This window comes from Rattus norvegicus, chromosome 1, assembly GCF_036323735.1.
Source record: "Rattus norvegicus strain BN/NHsdMcwi chromosome 1, GRCr8, whole genome shotgun sequence".
NCBI lineage: Eukaryota > Metazoa > Chordata > Mammalia > Rodentia > Muridae > Rattus > Rattus norvegicus.
The window spans coordinates 9,410,535-9,429,090 of NC_086019.1; the positions used below are offsets into that span (position 1 = coordinate 9,410,535).

General features: G+C 43.7%; 1 protein-coding gene across 16 annotated transcripts in view; it reads right to left on the reverse strand.

The window, feature by feature from the left end:
* Nucleotides 1–877: 877 nt before the first annotated feature.
* Phactr2 (phosphatase and actin regulator 2) overlaps nucleotides 878–18,556 on the reverse strand; it is a 269,237-nt gene continuing 251,558 nt past the window's right edge. For 15 of the 16 annotated variants that reach the window (XM_017589103.3, XM_017589101.3, XM_017589098.3 and 12 more), the window contains 2 exons: nucleotides 16,340–16,416; nucleotides 878–7,625 (listed from right to left, as the gene is read on the reverse strand). In XM_017589103.3, coding sequence (XP_017444592.1) covers nucleotides 7,610–7,625; nucleotides 16,340–16,416 — 93 coding nt within the window. In that variant the 3' untranslated portion in view covers nucleotides 878–7,609. The remainder of the gene's footprint in view (nucleotides 7,626–16,339; nucleotides 16,417–18,556) is intronic. The other variant, NM_214458.2, reaches the window with a different exon arrangement.

The following is an 18,556-nucleotide window of genomic DNA, read 5'->3' on the forward strand; positions in this document are numbered from 1 at the left end:
ATGACATAAGCAGATACGATGTGTTAACTTGACAAGGGGTAGACTTGTGGTGGCTAATCTTGGCTATCAACTTGATCTTGGCACACTTGTAAGAACTTTTTCTTGATTCAATCACTCGTAGGAAGATCTACGGTAAATCTGGAATTATACTTTTAGTGTCAGCCTATGTAAAAAGGCACAGGAGAAGAACCTTTGGCCTTTTGCTTGCCCTCACTCTCACTGGCTACTTCATCTAGCCTACTGATGAGGCATTCCTATGCTGGTATTAGCATATACTTCGTCAAGGTCCCAACGTAGACCAAAAACCAGTAGAGACACTGGCCTTGGGAACTGAAAAACTACCAGATTCTTGGCTTTTCTGTTGAGAGACAGTCATTGTTGGACTAGCTAGACCACAACCTGTAATCTAGTCTAATAAATCCACTTTTAATATTGATATATTTTTTGATCAATTCTGTTCTTTTAGGGAATCCACCTCTACCCCCCCCTCTCATGCACACACAATCTTAAAAAAGTATCAAAATGCAACATTCTTTAGGTAGGTTAACATACAAATTACTAGGCCTCACATATAACATTTTTTAAAAATTAGGTGGGATTGAAATATCAGGGTATTATAAAATGTACCTGAATCTTGCATCACATGAGATCTTCCTGGACTTTTAACTGATGAAGAGGTAGCCCATGTCTGTAATCTAGCACTTGGGAGGTAGAGACAGAAGGATTAGGAGTTCAAGGTCATCCCTGACAATATACCGAGTTAGAGGCCAGTCTGGGAAACCCTGCCTCAGAAACATATAAAACGAACAAATGAATACAGAATAAAAAGACAACATTATCTGAAAAAAAAATAAGACAAACGACAAGAGACTAAAGCTAGGATTTCCCAATGACTTTATTGAGGTAACATTTCCCAATTTTATACACACATATATGCATTTACGTATACTTAGGAAAGCTAAACAATGTTCTAAGGCACTTGGAACTGTGCACAGCGGAGTATCCTATTATATTACATTATACTACTAGATAGGGTATAATTTTCCACTTTAAATAACACAAACACCAGTATGAATTAAAAAAAGATAATGCATGGTCTTTCAGGTTACAATTGTGGAATACATAGGCTTCGGTGTGGATACTCGCAGGGGTCATACCCACGTACTATGATATAGTAGTGAATCAGGAACAGGAAGAGAGAGAAACTGTCGTGTTGTCCGGGTACAGTTCCAGTTATCAACACCCACAGATAGCACACCCATGTAAAGATTAGATCACACACTAGAGACTCACCCAGCTAGTCTCCCCACCATCACAGTGTGTACCATTGCTACCACTTGAACCAAAGTTTGAAATAACAAAAGAACACAGACAGCTCATTATGGGAAAAAAACAAAACAAAAACGAAACATTGTTACAGAGAGAGGAGGTGCGGAGAGAGACTGGTCTGACTTTTCAGCCGGTATTTAACTGGTAAAATTCGTGCGGAATGCTTTGAATACATGGGCACACCCAAGCCACTGAAGAAATACTAAAGAACTAGTGCCTGTCGTTTAGGTGATGAAAGTGGTTTGACCCTCAGTTCTCGGTAATTCTTTCCTAATGCTAGTTATCACTACGGTGGCAAATCCTGGTGGTGGATGCTCTCTAAACAATGTAACGATACAGTTAAAGAAGAGGAAAAAAATCACACCGAGAGCATCCATTAAGGGAAAAGCCCCTGACGCTGGCAAGTGCACAAATATTATTGGCATTTTAATAAACCACAAAATTTACCTGAGTGTGGAACAGCGTTCTGCCGCATTTACTTCTTTCAGTCTATTCTCTGCTTTAAAAAATACTGCTATTAAGAAAGATACGATTTTGTTTTAAAGCACCATCTATAGGTTTACGCTATGGCCACCTTTACTGACTCCAAGTTGCTATGCTTAAAAGAAGGGGGAGGGGCGGGGAGTCTTCAGAATTTTAATGTGAAGAATGGGAGGAATTAATTCCATCCTTGCAGCTAGCTGCAATTCATCTAAATATTTTTCAAGACCCACTGACTATTTAATTTCAGTGGCGTAAAGAGCGTCTTTCTGTACGGTTAGCACAGCTTGATCGAGCTACACCTGGGGGAAAACTCATTTCGTTTTGCCCGTCTGTGGTGTGAACAGCATGAATGCAATCCAGTTTACCTACGTTCCTGCCAACATGTCATATTTGCACGTCTTATTAGGAAAGCGGAACCGTGTGGATGTTTACACGAGGGAGTCCCCGTGTCTTTTTGTGTGGATTAACTCCGTTGTCAACAGGAGGAAGGGAGACTCTTTTTGCAACTCGGTCTTCAGTATGACCAGGTAGAATCCAATGCTGAGTTCCAAAGACCAGTGTTTTACTCAGAGACACTGTGTTCTGGCAACCAGGAGTCTAGTTCTGAAGTAACACAGAAGTAATGAACAAGACTTGCTTCGTGTACCCTCCAGAAATATCAGGCCATGTCACGCTGCCCACCGTAATGGACAAGACTACCTAGGAAGCTCTTTTCTAGGGAACAGGCCAGTTTAAGCTGCATCTAAGCAGAAGGCTTTGAAAGAGAAGTGGGTAGAGACGTGCAAGGCAGTAGACATGGTATTTAGAGACAGGCAGGTTCCCCCATGTACCCTTGTTGCAGGAGACAGTGGCACTCAGGTGAGGGGTTTATCCTTCTATGCAGGCAAACGGGAAGCTTTTTTCTTCTCTTTTCTTTTCTTTTCTTTTCTTTTCTTTTCTTTTCTTTTCTTTTCTTTTTTTCCGGTTCTCACAATGTCTGGTGTTGAGTCACCAGGAGCCCAGGATACTGAACATCTTGCAACATGTGGTACATTTCAGCACAGCAAGGATTTACCCAGATCCAAATACCAACAGCACCCCCACCGGGAGACATCTATCAGCGCTTCTTTGTTCACAGGCAGCTGTGTTAAAGAAGCAACAGGCTAACTGGCATTTCCCTGCAGCACAACCCAACATGGTTAAAAACTGGCATTAGGCCGGGATAGCAGCCACAGGACTCTCCATTTCTTTGGGAAAAAAAAACTTGCATTTTTTTTAAATGTAAAAAATGAAATTTTTTTAAAAAAAATTATGGGGTGAAGCTGGCCTCAACAAACAAACAAAACAAAATACAGTCATACTAAAAAAAGAAAGAAAGAAAGAAAGAAAGAAAGAAAGAAAGAAAGAAAGAAAAGCACTAGCCCCTATTACAGTTGCTTTCTAGAAATGCCAACAGTGGTTCAAGCTTCAAAAGAGGTTTTAGACTTAACGATTAGAAAAGGGAAACAGGAAGCAAAAACGAGAATGGTCACCTCCATCTCCATCACCCTTTGGTCCCCGAGTGCCTCTGTAGGGAGACCTAGAGTCCCTCTGTGGAGCTCGACTTTGAGTTGCCTGAGAATATGGTTTCTTTCAGGAAGCTGTTCTCATTAATTTGACAATTGCTTATTTTTTGTCCCCGTTGGCCCCTCTAGCACATATCTCCTAAAGGTTCGTTCTGCTTTTGTTAAATAAAAACATATCAGCCAGTCAATAGACAGCGAATACTAACAAAGGATTAATCATTTTAAGGGGTGAAGGGACAATCTGTGTCCTGTACAGCCCTGAAGGAAAAATGACCTCCCCAGTAGAGCTCCCCGTACTTGTAACGATAAGTAAGTGAAGTGGGGATTTAGGAATGCATAAACAAATCCGCCGTGCCGAGGAGGAAAAGGACATAAATCCATACATCCTGTGTTAGATTAAGCCCGTTTCACATACACTAAGGAATGTTGATGTCTCTAAAATACGCGGCTAGGGCCAAGCCCAAGCAACACAGGATGGATGTTTTAGAACAAGACATGGAGAAGAGGAAACTATTTTTTACTGTTCAAATGCAGACAGACCGCTGCTACATGGCAGACCGGCCTCTTTCTAGTGTGCCTACAGCCTAACGGTCACGGGTGTCCGGCATGTGTTGCTGTGGGGTTGCACGTATCTGGACATGTGAGATGAACCCATGTTCTCCCTCGAGTACAAACTCCTGTATTTTTAAAAAAGCGCCAATGGATCGCTGGGTTAATTACAGGATACAAAGCCTGCCTGACCTTTTCTCAGGACTCACGACTCATTTCCATACTTGGTGGTTTTTGAAAGGCTTATTAGATTCTTCTCTTTCCTTAAATATATTTGCAATTAAGTTCCAGAACTTTCTCCCGACATCGGAGACAGAGAACTGCGTTCATTGGGTTGATAAGGGCAAGAAGAAAGAAACCAGAAAGTCAGCTTCTTCACTGGGAAGGCAGAGAGATGGATATGCTTGCCTTTCCTTTAATAGGTGCTCAAATACCCGAGATGGTTCTCTGGATATTGCAGACTTCGGGTTAAAACAACTTAAGGAATAAACATAAAGGTAAATTATAGCTCACACAAAACCACCAGACATTTCATACCTACAGGAAATGACCAGCCAAGGTGCCCCTGGCGAACACGGATTAGGACTGCATTCGTCACGTTGGTTGGTTGGTGATGACCACGAGGCTGCTGCGTGAAGGGAGCTTAGTGTCTTCTCAATACCGTAATACCAACAGGGTCTCCCTCCGAATGGCCACTTTGGCTTTTCTGTCTGGTCCAGTTTCTTTTCTTGTTGGGGCCTCCAGTGAGGTGGGCTAATTTTCTTTTCCTTAGTATAACTCCGGAGTCAGGAACGCTCACTCCATTGCCTAATGGTATGCTTTAGTGAAAAACTGGAATTGTGTTACAATGGCAACACACACATGCACACACACACACACACGCACGCACGCACGCACGCCCTGGTTTCTGCACACATTTATTTTCTTAAAGAGTAGCTGCTTGTTGGTTGGACTGCAGAAATGCTGGCAGTGGGCAGAGCGGTAATTACAGGGAGAGGGAGCTTTGCCTTCTGTGGGGATGCCTGGATGGAGACCTGTGAGTGAGCTGCTGCTAAGGCTATGTAGCCTTTAAACGTTTCTGCCTTTACAAATTACCCAGCAAAGTAGAGCCTTATTCTGAGAAGTACAGCTTGGCTCGTGATATTTTAATTCTTCCCACGGCTTTTAAAACAGGTACTAGGCCATCATAATGAAGTCATCAGTGGTCCCAGGTTACTTAAATATTAGACCGTTAGTAGTTAATTTTTTAGCTTTCTAAACTTTCTCACAAAAGCTTCTTGAAATGTATCAGTTAGTATGAAGAAAAGGTGTAGGTAACACCAATCTGGCAGATGTTATCAGGAGACAGATTTTCGTTTGTGCAGTACTGGGGGCTGAACTGGGAGCTTCAACGATGCGTGGCATTTTGAACATTAACTGTGGAAGATTAAAACCTGTGTCACCTGCACCACTAGTGGGGAAAAAAGGTTCTTTTGACCAACCAGACAGAAACTTTCTATGAAACACACTTTGAATGGCAAGCCGTGTTGCTCCTGTCTTGAATTTACAACATTTTGAGGACATTTCATTAGAAGGTTTTTAAAACGTTTCGAGATTATAAGCATAGACGAAGGAACATCACCTGTCTTGTCACTTTTTCCCACGACACTAAGACGATAGTAGGATATCACGAGGGAAAACTACTCTATAAGTAATGAGAACAAAATTACTATTCACGGTTGAGTTGAGACTCTTGTCAAACGAAGGTTAGGGGTGTTGGCTCAGGGGTTAGAGTACACAGAGCATGCGCAAGGGCCTGGTTCAGTCCCGGCACTGCAAAACAACAATAGAACGAGCAAGCCCCCAAAGACAAAGACAAACACTAGTGCACGCACAGACACTATTTCAAAAGCAAAGTCTGCCTCATGCTGTTAGCCAGACGAACTAGTGTAGGCAGCAGCCTTGTCTTATTACCGCAAACGGCTAAGCACGGCGGTGGGTGCATGAACGCTGGTTACCTCGTGGCGCGGTTCCTCTGGGCTTTCACAACAGTCCGCTGCCGCTAACCACGTTCACTTTTAAATGAAATCATCAAATTTCAAGCGGTCCCTCCAGATACCACAGAATGGCAGGGCCTACACTTACTTGACTGATTCGAGGCTGACTGTTCACTCGAAATAGAAAATTACAGGCTTCAGAATCGGCATAGCTCCAGATCAAAGAATGAGATAGACCTGGTATAGATTCTGCCTTCTTAAGGAAAAAAAAAGCATGATATAGATTCTGCCTTCTTTTTCTTCTTCTTTTAATCCAAGGGGCTTAAAACAATTGTTAAGGGACAACGAAATTCAAGGTAGTATCACAAGTAAGCCCTTCTGGGGTTCTGTGCTGGGGCCGGACACTGAAGAGAACAATTTGAGGGGGGAAGCTTTTTAATGTAAACAAGACTGATTACAGACTCCTGGGGAAGCTGGCCCGGGGATCTTACTGCTTCTCTGGCATGGGGAGTAAATACCGGGTATATGGATATGATCCACAAATTCATCAGAGAAGGTAAGGTTTCCTTTACATAAACCAGAAGTCGTCTTCTGTGTTCCTTTAAGCCTCAGGATATTTTTGTTAAATTCATATGCTTGGTTTTTACTGTTTCACTTTTTTTTAAAAAAAATAGCAGCAACCTAATATTAAAAAAAAATTAATGCAGGATTTTAAACTATCTGGTATGTTCTTTAAATCCCCTCTCAGGACTTGGAGCAGGCAGCAGACACTTGTATGTTGCTTAAGTGACAACTCTGGATTGAGTGTTTAAAGGGTACCATGACTGTCCGGGTCATCTTCTTTAGCTAAAGGATGGTTTCCTGACTTTGGAGAGAATCAAGACAGGGAAAGAGCAGAAGATTTATTTCTGAAGCTTGCCACAGTTTTACAGGGTCACATTGCATCTGACCTCATTCCTGTTACCCTTGTAGAGCGCTCATACGTTAGGGAAGCAATATAAGAAAGTGTGGGCTTGGCTGTACTACTGAAAGGCATGCAACACAGCAAGAGCAAGCATGCTTGGTGAGAGCTGGTAGGAGCTCCTTGCATTGAATGAACACTCATATTTGTTTCTGGCAACTGGGTTCACTGGCACAACATTAAAAAAAAAAAAAAAAGAGGCTACTACACAGAACCATTATTGGTGAAACAAGAATGTTCTAGAATGAAGTCTTTAAGGAATCTACGTTGGTTGAGTAGGTTCCCAAATCCCTTAGGAAGTCCTCAGCTACCGAACGCCTACTTCAAAAATATACTTCTCTTCACTCTTCTTCTCTTCATTAACATAATGAAACGGTTCTCTCTCTTTCTCAGTTTCAGCTCCCACCCTGTTGGGGTGGCCACCAGCAATTCCAATGTCTATTGTTTGTGAACCCACACGTGCTATACCGTATGGCTTTCTGGTAGCCAAACTGGCGATTGTCTTCTGCTTGTCTTCTTTGATTAAAATTCCCGCTGAAACATAGCTGAGAGAGTCAGAGTGCCCCTTATATCAGTGCACACCGTGGGCAGCCAGGCTTGCCGCATCCGCCTCTCAGCTTGTTGCCCTCGTCTGGGCTGTCAGGGTGAGGAGCGTCTTCAACCAAAGCCGAGTCGTACACCTCCTTCACCACAACGAAACGGAAACACACACATTCAAATCTCAGTGCAATGTCAGGGTCCTTATTTCCAAGCTGTCCCATGCTTCATTATGGACGGTGAAACCTGGAGTAAGAAACAGAAACTGTGAGTCTCCGGCATTGAAGTGGGTTGTGCATTTGGTGAAGTGAGAAAGGGGCAGGAGGCAGCTCTGAATGTCGCCAACCCAGTTAGCATCAAATGGCTGCCCTAAGAGAGCTCTGTTAGGGGTGCTATAATGGGAAGCAGACACGGGCCTTATGAGAAAGATCTTGGTAGGGTTCAGGCTCAGAGCCTAGTTAAGACAAACGACCACCATGCTCTAGGTTTACATTCTAACCCACATTGAGCAGAGCGAGATGTGTCTTAAATCGATCGCTGGTGTTCCCTACAAGCGACTGTTCGTTTACCCTGTAAAGGACTTGGGCTCCCTGTCTATCAGATCCATCTTCTGTACCATCAAGAGCCATCTGAAGTACTGATCCCACTATATTAGCTCGTTGACAAAACAACCATTTGTTCCTCGTTCTCTACCAGACAAAATGCCGTAGAGCTGTGACTGAATCCATTCAGAATGTGGTCCAACCCATGGATCTCCATCACGATTCCTTGATGCCTCTCCATTCCTCGCCATGGGTCCCTAAATCCCTGTACCTGTGTTCTCTCTCTCACCTTCATCTTTCCTCCCATCCACTTGCCCAAAAGAGTAACTTTGAGATCGTGAAATCTCTTTTCTTCACCTCTCTGGGAAGCCTTAACTGTTTTCTTCTGTATTGCACGACCTTCGGTTTTTAGTGGTCAGTCATCATCAGGAGGGAGGGTCTTGGTGCAAAGGCCCCTCCCACTGGGCTACAGAAAGCCAAGTGAAGACCGTTTTCATTGTAGCTTCCACACTCACAGCACGCACTCACTCCCTGGCAAGTGGCATCTCTTAGTACGGCAAACTGAACACTAAATGACATAAGCTCTGGGAGGGGAACCCAGTGGGAGACGGTTTGCCTAACACAGACAAGGCCCTGGATTGTATCTCTGGTACCTCAAAATGAAAAGGGAAAAATGTGAGAAGAGATAAGACGAGACTGGCCACAGGTCGACCTTTATGTGATTCCTTTGCCTTTGCCTATCCGAAAGTCAAGGTTAAGAAACGAGTTTTTCCCAAACCAGTGAACGAGCTTAAGTTAAAGCAGAAGTGTGTGCGCTGGGGCTCAATTCTTAACTCTGCTGCTCGCCGTAACCTGAGTTGGTGTGTGACAGCCTACCCACACGATCTATATTTGAAGAACGGAGGGTTTTTCTGGGCCCATCACCTGGGCCACCCATGCCCTAGCCATGTACAATGCTTTCCTTGTTCACTCCCCACATAGTAGACATCTGTGTTTCCTTCCACGTCTGTTCACCTGAGTGTGAGATGGGATCTTTTCTCTTCCCTCAGCAGTGGAATTGGAGCTCTCTTCAGTTGTTTAAATCACACAAGTGTCAATTCCTTAAGTCCCACTCCCCCACCCCACCCCTTCCCTGACTTTCCAGACTATGGTCTCTTTGTCTCTCACAGCGTCTTGCTATATTTTCTCCACAGTCCTGGACGTGGCTGCCTATTTCTTCACTGGTAATCTGTCTCCTTCATCAAACCAGGACAGCTGAGGATGAGAACCTCATCTGCACTAAAGTTCCCAGGGTCGAGACCTGTTACACTCCCTCCTCTGTACTTAATCAGTCCTTGTGGGAAGCATATCATCACAAAGGCATTCTGGAAATGATTTGACAACTCGACAGATAATTTTATATAACTGGGCAGTTGATTCCTAAGACTCCTAAATTTACTTTAAGTAAACTATGAGAAGTCAGCAGGTACAGCCTTCCAGAATACCATTAAGGAAGGGCCAATGACAACCTGGAAAAATACAGAAGTTCTTTTTCTATAGTTTAAAATTTAAAGTGTATTGTATTACATGTGTGTGTGTGTGTGTGTGCGCGCGCGCACGTGTGACACAAAGATTCACTTTGTGACTGTAGAGATGGAGACACTGGGAAGCTAAGTCATTTGTCCAAGGCAGAGAAGTGGGAAGCAGAGGTTGGCTCCGCAGTCTATAATTTTACCTATATTATAGACCAAAATATGTCCTCCGCTGAGCTTGCATTCAAAAGGGGAGGTCTCTGTTATCTTCTTGTGACTGTCCTGGCAGGAGAGGAGATATTTTAAAGACAGACATCCGTACTATCAGACTACTGAAACAATAAACCACAAAGAATTATAATTGCCCTAGGAATCCCATACTGGGTAAGGGCAAGGCTGAACTCTCATTCCATCCAGAAACTTGCCTGCCAGAAAGATTCCACACGCTTCTCTCCTAATTTATTAGACCACCTCTGAGGATAGACCAGAGCCAAGACAATGATGGGCAGACACGCACCTTGCCCAGTGTTGACCGTAAAGAAGTCCTGATCTCCATGTCCAGCTATCTCGAATGCACCTGCTTCCTGACAATAAGGAGGGCAGATGTGGGTGGACATTCTTAAGTTTTTCCCAGAGAATGCAGCAGCTGCTTCAGCTGCTCCAGACTGGCTGCATACAAGGAAGAGCCCAGGACTGCTCAGGGCACAGGTCAAATGCCCTGTCTCTTCATGGTCCTCACTCAGCGAACTACCAGCCCCTCTCTCCCAGGCTCAGCTTCTCTGGGCACTGCATAGAAACTCATTTGTTAGTGACTGTCCCACCCAGTCTCACTTTTGCATGGCTTTCGTGTACCAACGATTTCACGAAGCCCCTATTGACATCCTTTGGCTCTGGATTCAAAGGACAAGAGTGTGGGTGAGGGACGCATGACATCTTCCCATCCTTAAAACTTCTTGAGATGAAGAAGGTACTTGAAAAACTGGATCAGTGTTGGGGGGTGGGTGGGAGGGGCAATGGGGTTATTTAAAGTCTAGTATTTTCTGGAAAGAACCCTGACTTTAGTTCCTCCAAACCACCAAGGAAAGTCTTCAGACGTTTTTCCTTCCATTGTATACAGCATTTGACCAAGAATCTGGATAAGAAGTAAATTCCACTGGGTTGCACTGTGAGATGGCACTAGGTCCTTGGACTGGCTCAGGGAAGCATGTGGCTGGCTAACAATGTGGCTGCCTCTTCTAGACAACCCCTAAGATCTGGTAAAAACAAAGAAGCACAAACTGGCATTGTGAAAGAGTAGAGTAGCTGACAGAGCAGTTTATTTTCTGTGTAAACCCAAGAAATGGAAATACCTCAAAGCGCACAGAATGAAATAATCGTTTAAACAAACAAAAACGCATGCTCCTATGTAGTAATCTTACACGAGAAGCATTTTGGAAGTTGAGAAAAGAAAAATGCACTCCATAACTATAATAAACTATTGAGAGCTTCTGATCTCACATCTGGCGTTTTTTTTTCTTCTTTTTTTGTTTGTTTGTTTGTTTGTTTTTTTCTTTTTTCTATGCACCTGAACTTTAAATCTACCACTGGACCATACGCATTCAGGTAGTTGCCTGCTTGTCCGCTGGTCACGGTACAAACAATCTCCTAGACCTGCTTTGATTTTAAAAGCTTCAATTTAGCCATTCATGACTGCATGATGATACCCCTTCCTTAACAAGCAATCATTTCATAAAAAAATGACATTATTCACATCTGAAGATACGCTGGACTCTAAAATCTTATTTTGCAATAAGCTATTTTTTTTTTTGTAAAAAGTAACATTCTTTCTTGGTGATAAATCTGATATATGTTAATATGGTAAATCCATTAGGAAACACATACTACCCAGAATATTCCAGTTACCCAAGTCTCACTACTGCTGTCATTTAAAATCTATTTCTAAGTAAAATATAACTCTTTACATAATTGTTTCCTAAGGGAAGTGGGTTCTATTCATCATGGTGGTATCTTTTGAGGACCTGAGAGTCTACATAATCAGCACACAGGCCATTGTTTGAGGAGGTTCAACCTTTTGGTTTTCAGCAGAGGGCTGAAAGGAGCTAGAGAAGCAGAAAGTCCCTTCTCAGGCTGGGGGGAGGGGTAGGAGGTGGGGGGGGGTGAGTTCTTGTCCCCATCCTTGGTGCAAGGCCCTTGTACGTGGTGTTTCCATTCCATCCCAAAAGGCTCTCTGGATAACACTGGGAGTAACCAGGGGTATTACAGACCAACGCAATTCATCAAAACACACACAACAGAAGAAACTGTGATGGAGGTCAAAGCTGTGTCTTCCTGCTGTGCTAAAAGTAGTTGTGATATTAACGCCAGCACCTAATTCAAAATAAATTGTTAGGCTGACATCCTCACTGATTAAGACACAGTGTCAGGAGGCGGATTCCTTCAGTGTTCCTTTCAAACACCTGTTGTTGACTAGGCAAAACACTCTCCTGTTTCAAAAATGCAAAAAGCTTAAAAGGGTCAGTGGCAAAAAAAAAAAAAATCTCTCCTGTGTCTGCCCCAGCTCTCCTCCCCAGTGAAAATCGATGTCATTAGCCTCCTGGTGTATTTACAGAAGATCTCAAGACACAGGAGGTTACAAAGGGACACCTGATAGATGGCTGTGTTGCTGTGTGGCTGAGTCTCTGGGTAAGCAGGCGCAGGACGGAGAACAGAGCTGCCTTGGTATGACCGACCTTCAATCTACACAGCCCTGGGAGGGTTAGGATCTGATAGGAAAGGGTATTTGATGTGAGAGATAAAGTCTGGTACTGCCTAGGAGAACGAATTACTGCCTTGTGTCTAGGCAGCACGCCAAGGGATAGGTAATGACTGACAGTTTATGCCCCACGAGGAGGGTGAGAATGCCTGTCTTTTACACGCACGCTTACTTTTCTAAGTGAAATACATGGCCAGATTTTCAAATTATTTTGGCTAGAAACAGTGGTGCTTATCAAAACTCTTTCCTCTTAAAGGAAATACTGACACCAACGTGGAGATCACAGCATGGCTTTTTTAGATCCCAAAAGCCAAAATGACTTCGCTGCTGGGATGTAACTCTAATGATGTCATAAAATGAACAAGAAAATAGTGATATACACTTGCCTTGGTGCCAAGCCTTAAAGCTACTCGAGCAAGGCATGTTTATTTTGGTGTTATGAACATTTAAGTTGTTTTTATTTGGAAGGATAGTTTTAAGAGTGTTAATGAAAACATTTTTAAAAAGCCTTTTTAAGTTTATCCTCAACATGAGCTGTTACCACCTCAAAACTTACTTAATACGCATCTTTTAACATTTATTTAAACAACAGTGACAAATTATTTAATAAAACGCAAGTCTGGTCTTCATTTCTTCAGAGGAGTAAATAGCCAATAGGATTTTGGAGTGTTTTTTTTTTTTAAATCCCATCAAATAGAAAACACACTACAACACTAATTCAAGAGTGTCATTGGTACAGGCAGGGACAGTCAGAGCTCCTTTGCAGATAATATGGACCCCAGACACCCGTGGATACACCAGGAGTGGGCTTCACATCTAGAAGGCACAGTGACTACTCCATGTCTAGAGACAAAGGACTGTTGACTTAGAAAAGTAAAGTTCACGTATGCTTTTGAATTATACACAGTCGGGGGTGCCCAGTGGATTAAAGGCTAACAACAGGTTGGAAAAAAAATACCGAGGACTAATATTTCAGATTTTACTAATCTACATAAAAAGACAGGCAGTCCCCAAAGAAAATTTATAAAGGTTGAATACAAAAGTCAAACAACTTAAAAAAGGGGGGTGGTCAATAAAGCTAAGAGGAGATGCCCAGTCTTATGAAAACCAATGTACTGCTCTTAATCCTCTAGAATACAAATCTTACGGTCACTGGAAGACCCCACAGTTGATGAGGGCCTCTGAGTGTGCAGTATACTCATCAACTGTGGATCAGTGAACCATGTGTCCTCTTTGAAAGATGTAGAGAGGGCTCTTTAAGAGGTCATACAATGCATGGATCTAGTGACCTAGGAAATCCAGTTAACGGGGCAACTGCAGAAACAATGGCATGTGTACACAGACACAGGCATGAAGTCAAGGTCTTAGTGTTGACAAGGAAAGACTGAAGCACCGTAACATCCCGTAGTACCTATTCAGTAGTGTGCACTAAGTACCCTGCCTATGGGACGCCATGGGGTTGAGGGGGTGTATACCAATAGGGAGGACTGACTTTCCACATGCTGCATGCGAGTGAGTGGAAATAAGCAGTCTATACATACACATACATTATATATGGATCCGTTTGTAAATGTGCAGGAAGCCTAGAAGTACATACCCCATCTTCAACTACCACTTACCTGTGAGAATAAAACTGAGGGTGGAAAAGGAGGGAAGGAGGTGATTACTTCTTACTGACAAAACCTTTACATGTTTAAATGCTTAATTAAAACGTGTCATTTCGTATATTAAGAGACATAAAGAGAAATGACTTTCACATCTCCATGTGGCTAGTGTTAGTGAGTTTGTTTAGAGAACACAGCTGAAAGTTGGCCTTTTAGTTTAAGTACTTCTCTGAGAATCAGAATTTTTTTTCTTTCTTTTTTTTTTTTTTCAGAACACATGGCTTTTTGCTTCTTTTCTGCTGTAATTTATTCTTGACTCATGCTGTCAAATAGAGATAACGGACGTGAACGACCAGGTGGCTGAGTGAGGACACAGCAGCTCAGGAGTCAAGACTCGGCCACACAAGCACACACCATTTCCCCAATGGCCTGGAGGCCCCGGCCAGTTCTTTGTCATCAAAAATATCCAATCTCCTTTTCATGATCAATTTCCCCAAAGACGTATAACGTCAGGTGTCACATGTTGATATGAATTTTTCCTGACCCCAGCTGTAGCAGGGGGATTCACATCTGGCACGTTACAGATACAAGAGCAGATCTGTCACTGGGAAGCCCTTAGAAAGAGAACATTTAGGACGTGTGTTTGCAAATACGAAGAAGCTCACAGGAGGTACACATGAAGAAGCAGCTTCCTGAGACGAGGGGAATGTCTGCTACACCAGTATCTGCCAGACCTTCTTACATGAAGAATGGCTACAGAACATGACTGGAGATTGGGGGTCCCCACACACTTCACAGAAGAGGCCTGTTATGGAAAATGAAGTTTTACTTGCATTTCCTTTGCCTTGTAACAAGGTCCCCTATATAGATCAGCACCTTGACCACCGGGCACCACTGAAGGGCTAGGAGCACAGTATTTGGTTGCCCTACTGAGGCTGGTTCTAGATCAGGCCATTGTATCACTGTATGCATTGTGAAAGGCAGAGAATCCTGTCTTCTTCATGCACCAATTTGTCCTGGAATTTTCTACAAATTCAATGATGTGAGTGTCCACTCACACATGTGTGTTTACATGAATCTGTGCATATGTGTGGGTCGGTGAATTAGGTCAGAGCAGATAGGATCTCTCACTGAACCCAGAGCTCGAGTCTGTACCCCCCATCCTAGACCTCCCTAATAGGCGGGGAGTCAGCAAACCTCAGATACCACCCCCCCCACCCGTCTCTGTTCCCTCAGTGCTGTGGTGACAGGCTGATATAACCATGTCAGGCTATTTACACGGGTCCTGGAGATTCAAACTCAAACCCTCATGCTTGTGTAGAAAGTCCTTTTGCTCATGGGGTCATCACCCTAACCCCTCAATTTGGATTCTAAAAACTTAATGTCTGTGCAAAATGTTAGGAATATGCCTGCTATGTAAAGCAAGGCTCATGTATGCATTGGATATAAATCAAGAGAACAGCTGTTATATGTGGAAATCAGATAACACAGGGACTCAGCTCCCCTCTGGTTTCTGTCATTTGTAAAACCGAAGGGTAATGGGAAGAAAAATCATGGCATTATGGTTGCTGGAATTTGAATTTTAGATGCCCACTTGCTAAGTCTTGGTCGTCAGTTTGGGTCTATTGGGAATGCTGTGAACTTTAAGAGCGGGGCCTAGTAGTGCCCTGCAGTCATTGGGGGTATGCCTATGAGAATGGGGCCCTCATCTCTTCTTTGTTCTTACTCTCATCCCTGGACCACAATGGGGGTGCGGGGTATTCTTACGTGTTGCCACCATGATGTGTAGCCTGTGATTGGCCCCCACAGCTGTGCAGCCAATGATAGATATGTGCGCTGGAATCTCTGAATTCGTGAGTGAATGAAAGGTTCATTATCTCAGAGATTTGTCTAACTTCACAGTAGTAGCTCGGGGAGCCAATCGAACCGTGATTCTCATTGTAAGTTCTAGCTTCTGTAAATTCACTTCCTGCCTCAAGTACTGCCCTGAGATCCTGAAGTAACACATGTTCTCAGACCGCCTACCACCAGTTACTTGTTCAAGGAGCACAGCCACCCCACCCCCCCAGAAAAAGAAACACGCAAGGAGAACGGTAATATAGTCCTTCAGAATGATTCAGACTCCACTGAAAGGTAGAAAAAAAAAAAGACCTCATTTTAGAACTCTGGAACTGGAGTTACAGACACTTGTGAGCCACCTCGTAGGTGCTGGGAATTGAACCTGGGTCTTCTAGGAAGAGCAGCCAGTGCTCTTAACTACTGAGCTTTCTCTCCAGCCCCCTCCCCCCTGAACTTTGTTCACCGTGATTAGTTTGGGCATTCTTCAAAGACAACTAAGCCATAAACTTTTTCAGGAGAGTCTCGACATTTACAGTCTGATCCAGCTGTGTCTTTAAATCTGACTCCCGGACTCTGTCTCCCCAGCAGAAGCAGAAAAGGACAAACGTGAGGGAAACAGAAGTGGTCATTAGAGGATTTCCTGCTCAACCACATTAAAAAACTAAACTGTGATACTGCAATACAGCTGCCAAACGAAATCTCGTCTACCTACCTTGTAAACTGTCGACTCTCTTCGTGAACTTCCATTTCCGTGCTTTTAAATTCATTTAGTTCTTTCCTTATTGCTGCCTAAAAGGAGAAAATGGAGCAGAATTTAGGTAACGTATTTTCCCAACCTATACAGCATCCACAGGCAGATATTCTCCTGTGACGTGCATGATTTCGTAGGGGAGAGAAAAGAATCACTAGTGTATCCCAGATTAAGATTTAATAAACGAAATGTGTTACAGTCTGATCACCCCTGGTGTAAAAATTGGACATTAGAAAAATCTTCAAAATCTGAGGCTTTCCTGAGCTTCGGCATAACACACAAGTGGGAAAGTCCCACACCCGACCTCACGTGACAGTTGCAAAGTAAAGGTATGGTAAAAACGTGTAAAATGACCTCCAAGATATGTGTGTGCAGTGCGTAAGGACGTGAATGGATTCTTTATGCAGCGGTGGGGACCGAGCTGGGGGCCTCATGCATACCAGGAAAGCAGCCTCCCGCCGAGTCAGACTCCCGGCCCCCTGGATGAATTTTGTGTGTAGACACGGTCATCATCCTTTAGCTATCTCATCTCATTATGTCTTTGCAAACCTCCCAAATTCTGGAAACACTCCTAAACCAGAGACACCCTTGGGCATGCATTTCAGAGGAGAGATATTCAGGTGAAGGCTGAACTGGAGGTAGGGTGGCCTCCCTGAGAGCATTCTTGGTGGGGAGGGTGGCAGCAGGGTCTTCAATAAACTCATTGTCGTGCCTACTAGTCTGTGTGTCAGACAGAATGTCCTTCCATGCTCTGATGACCGCAGCAGACAGGAGGCGTGTGGGGTTTTCAGAGAATCCATATTCTGTTCCCAGGAAAATTTTACATTGCAGCCTGCCCGCCCACGGCAGCGGCAGCATAGCTTGGGTTCGTTGCCCCGAGGATGCCAACAAGGCTGTTGCTATTTGTTTTTTCATGTTGAAAGTTTAGACAAACAGGGCTGAAAACTCAGGGCAGCGTTTAAAGCCACTCAGAGAGGAATCAAACGGAGGCCTTATTTAAGCACATATAGTCCATGCCATGTACAACAGGACGTTTATGTATGCTGACTGGAAAGTGGAGACGCCCCTCGGAATGCTAACTTTGGCTGTCTGTTCATAGACAGGGGCCTGATTGTGCCTGGGTTTAAGCTGCATTTCTGTCTTATTTTTATTTCCTATTTTTCCCCTACAAAGCGTATTTCACTCATATAAAAAGTACTAAAAAGAAAAATAAAAAGAGCAGAGCTCCACATCTTCATAAGCTCTATGCAGACTGCACTGTTCCGACCAAACGCAGATTACTGCAAATATTTCTTATGCAAAGAATGTTTTCCCTCAAATAAAAGGAAAAATGGAAATGAGACATTCTTATGACAAGTAGGCTAAAAAGACTGACTCCGGTTAAACACAGAATGCCAACGTAAACCACAGGAAGTGCTTCCCCAGAGAGATAGGGGAATCTACGTGGTGGCTAGAAGTCAATGAGCTTCAGAAAAGGGGAAAGATAGAAGCCCAAAGACCCCTTCGAGGCCCTCTCCCACCATTAACCATCAGTGCAGAGCTTACAGGCTTCTCTTCCAAGTGTATTTTATTGTAATGATTAAGCCCTGTTGTCACGGACTGTCTCCTTTCCCCAGATACATGCTTTAGGCCTAGAGGTCTCTTTAGAGAATCCTGGCACAGTGAACGGTGGTCCTAATTCTTATTATTAATTTTCGGAAGGGCTAAGGCAAGCAGAGAACTATTTGTGGGGCAGAGTCCCCCGAGACACAGCAATGCAGCATATTTCGCCGGTCATGACAACGTGGACACTTGGTTTTGACCGTAGTGACAACTGGCACGGGAGCCGGGAACCAGGCAGTTGCTGAAGTGAAGTTTTAGAGAAAGTTCCTCCTTGAGAAGAAATGTTTCAGTAGAAACAGGGCAGAAAATTCCAACCCTGTGTTCTTTTATAAATGTATTCTTTACACAAAAGCTTTTAGCGGAGGCCACGTGAAGCACTGCAGCGGGACTCGGAGGACATGGATGCTGGTTTTAATGCTCCCCGGCATTATGACATGGAGTAGCTTTCCTCTCAAGCCACAGCTTTCATGCTGCTATAGTTCAGATGAGTGTCACCTCCCATCAGGGCAGTCCACTGCTTGAACTGCCATGAACATTTAACAGGTGGGGTCTTATGAGGGCCATGTCTTTGGGTCA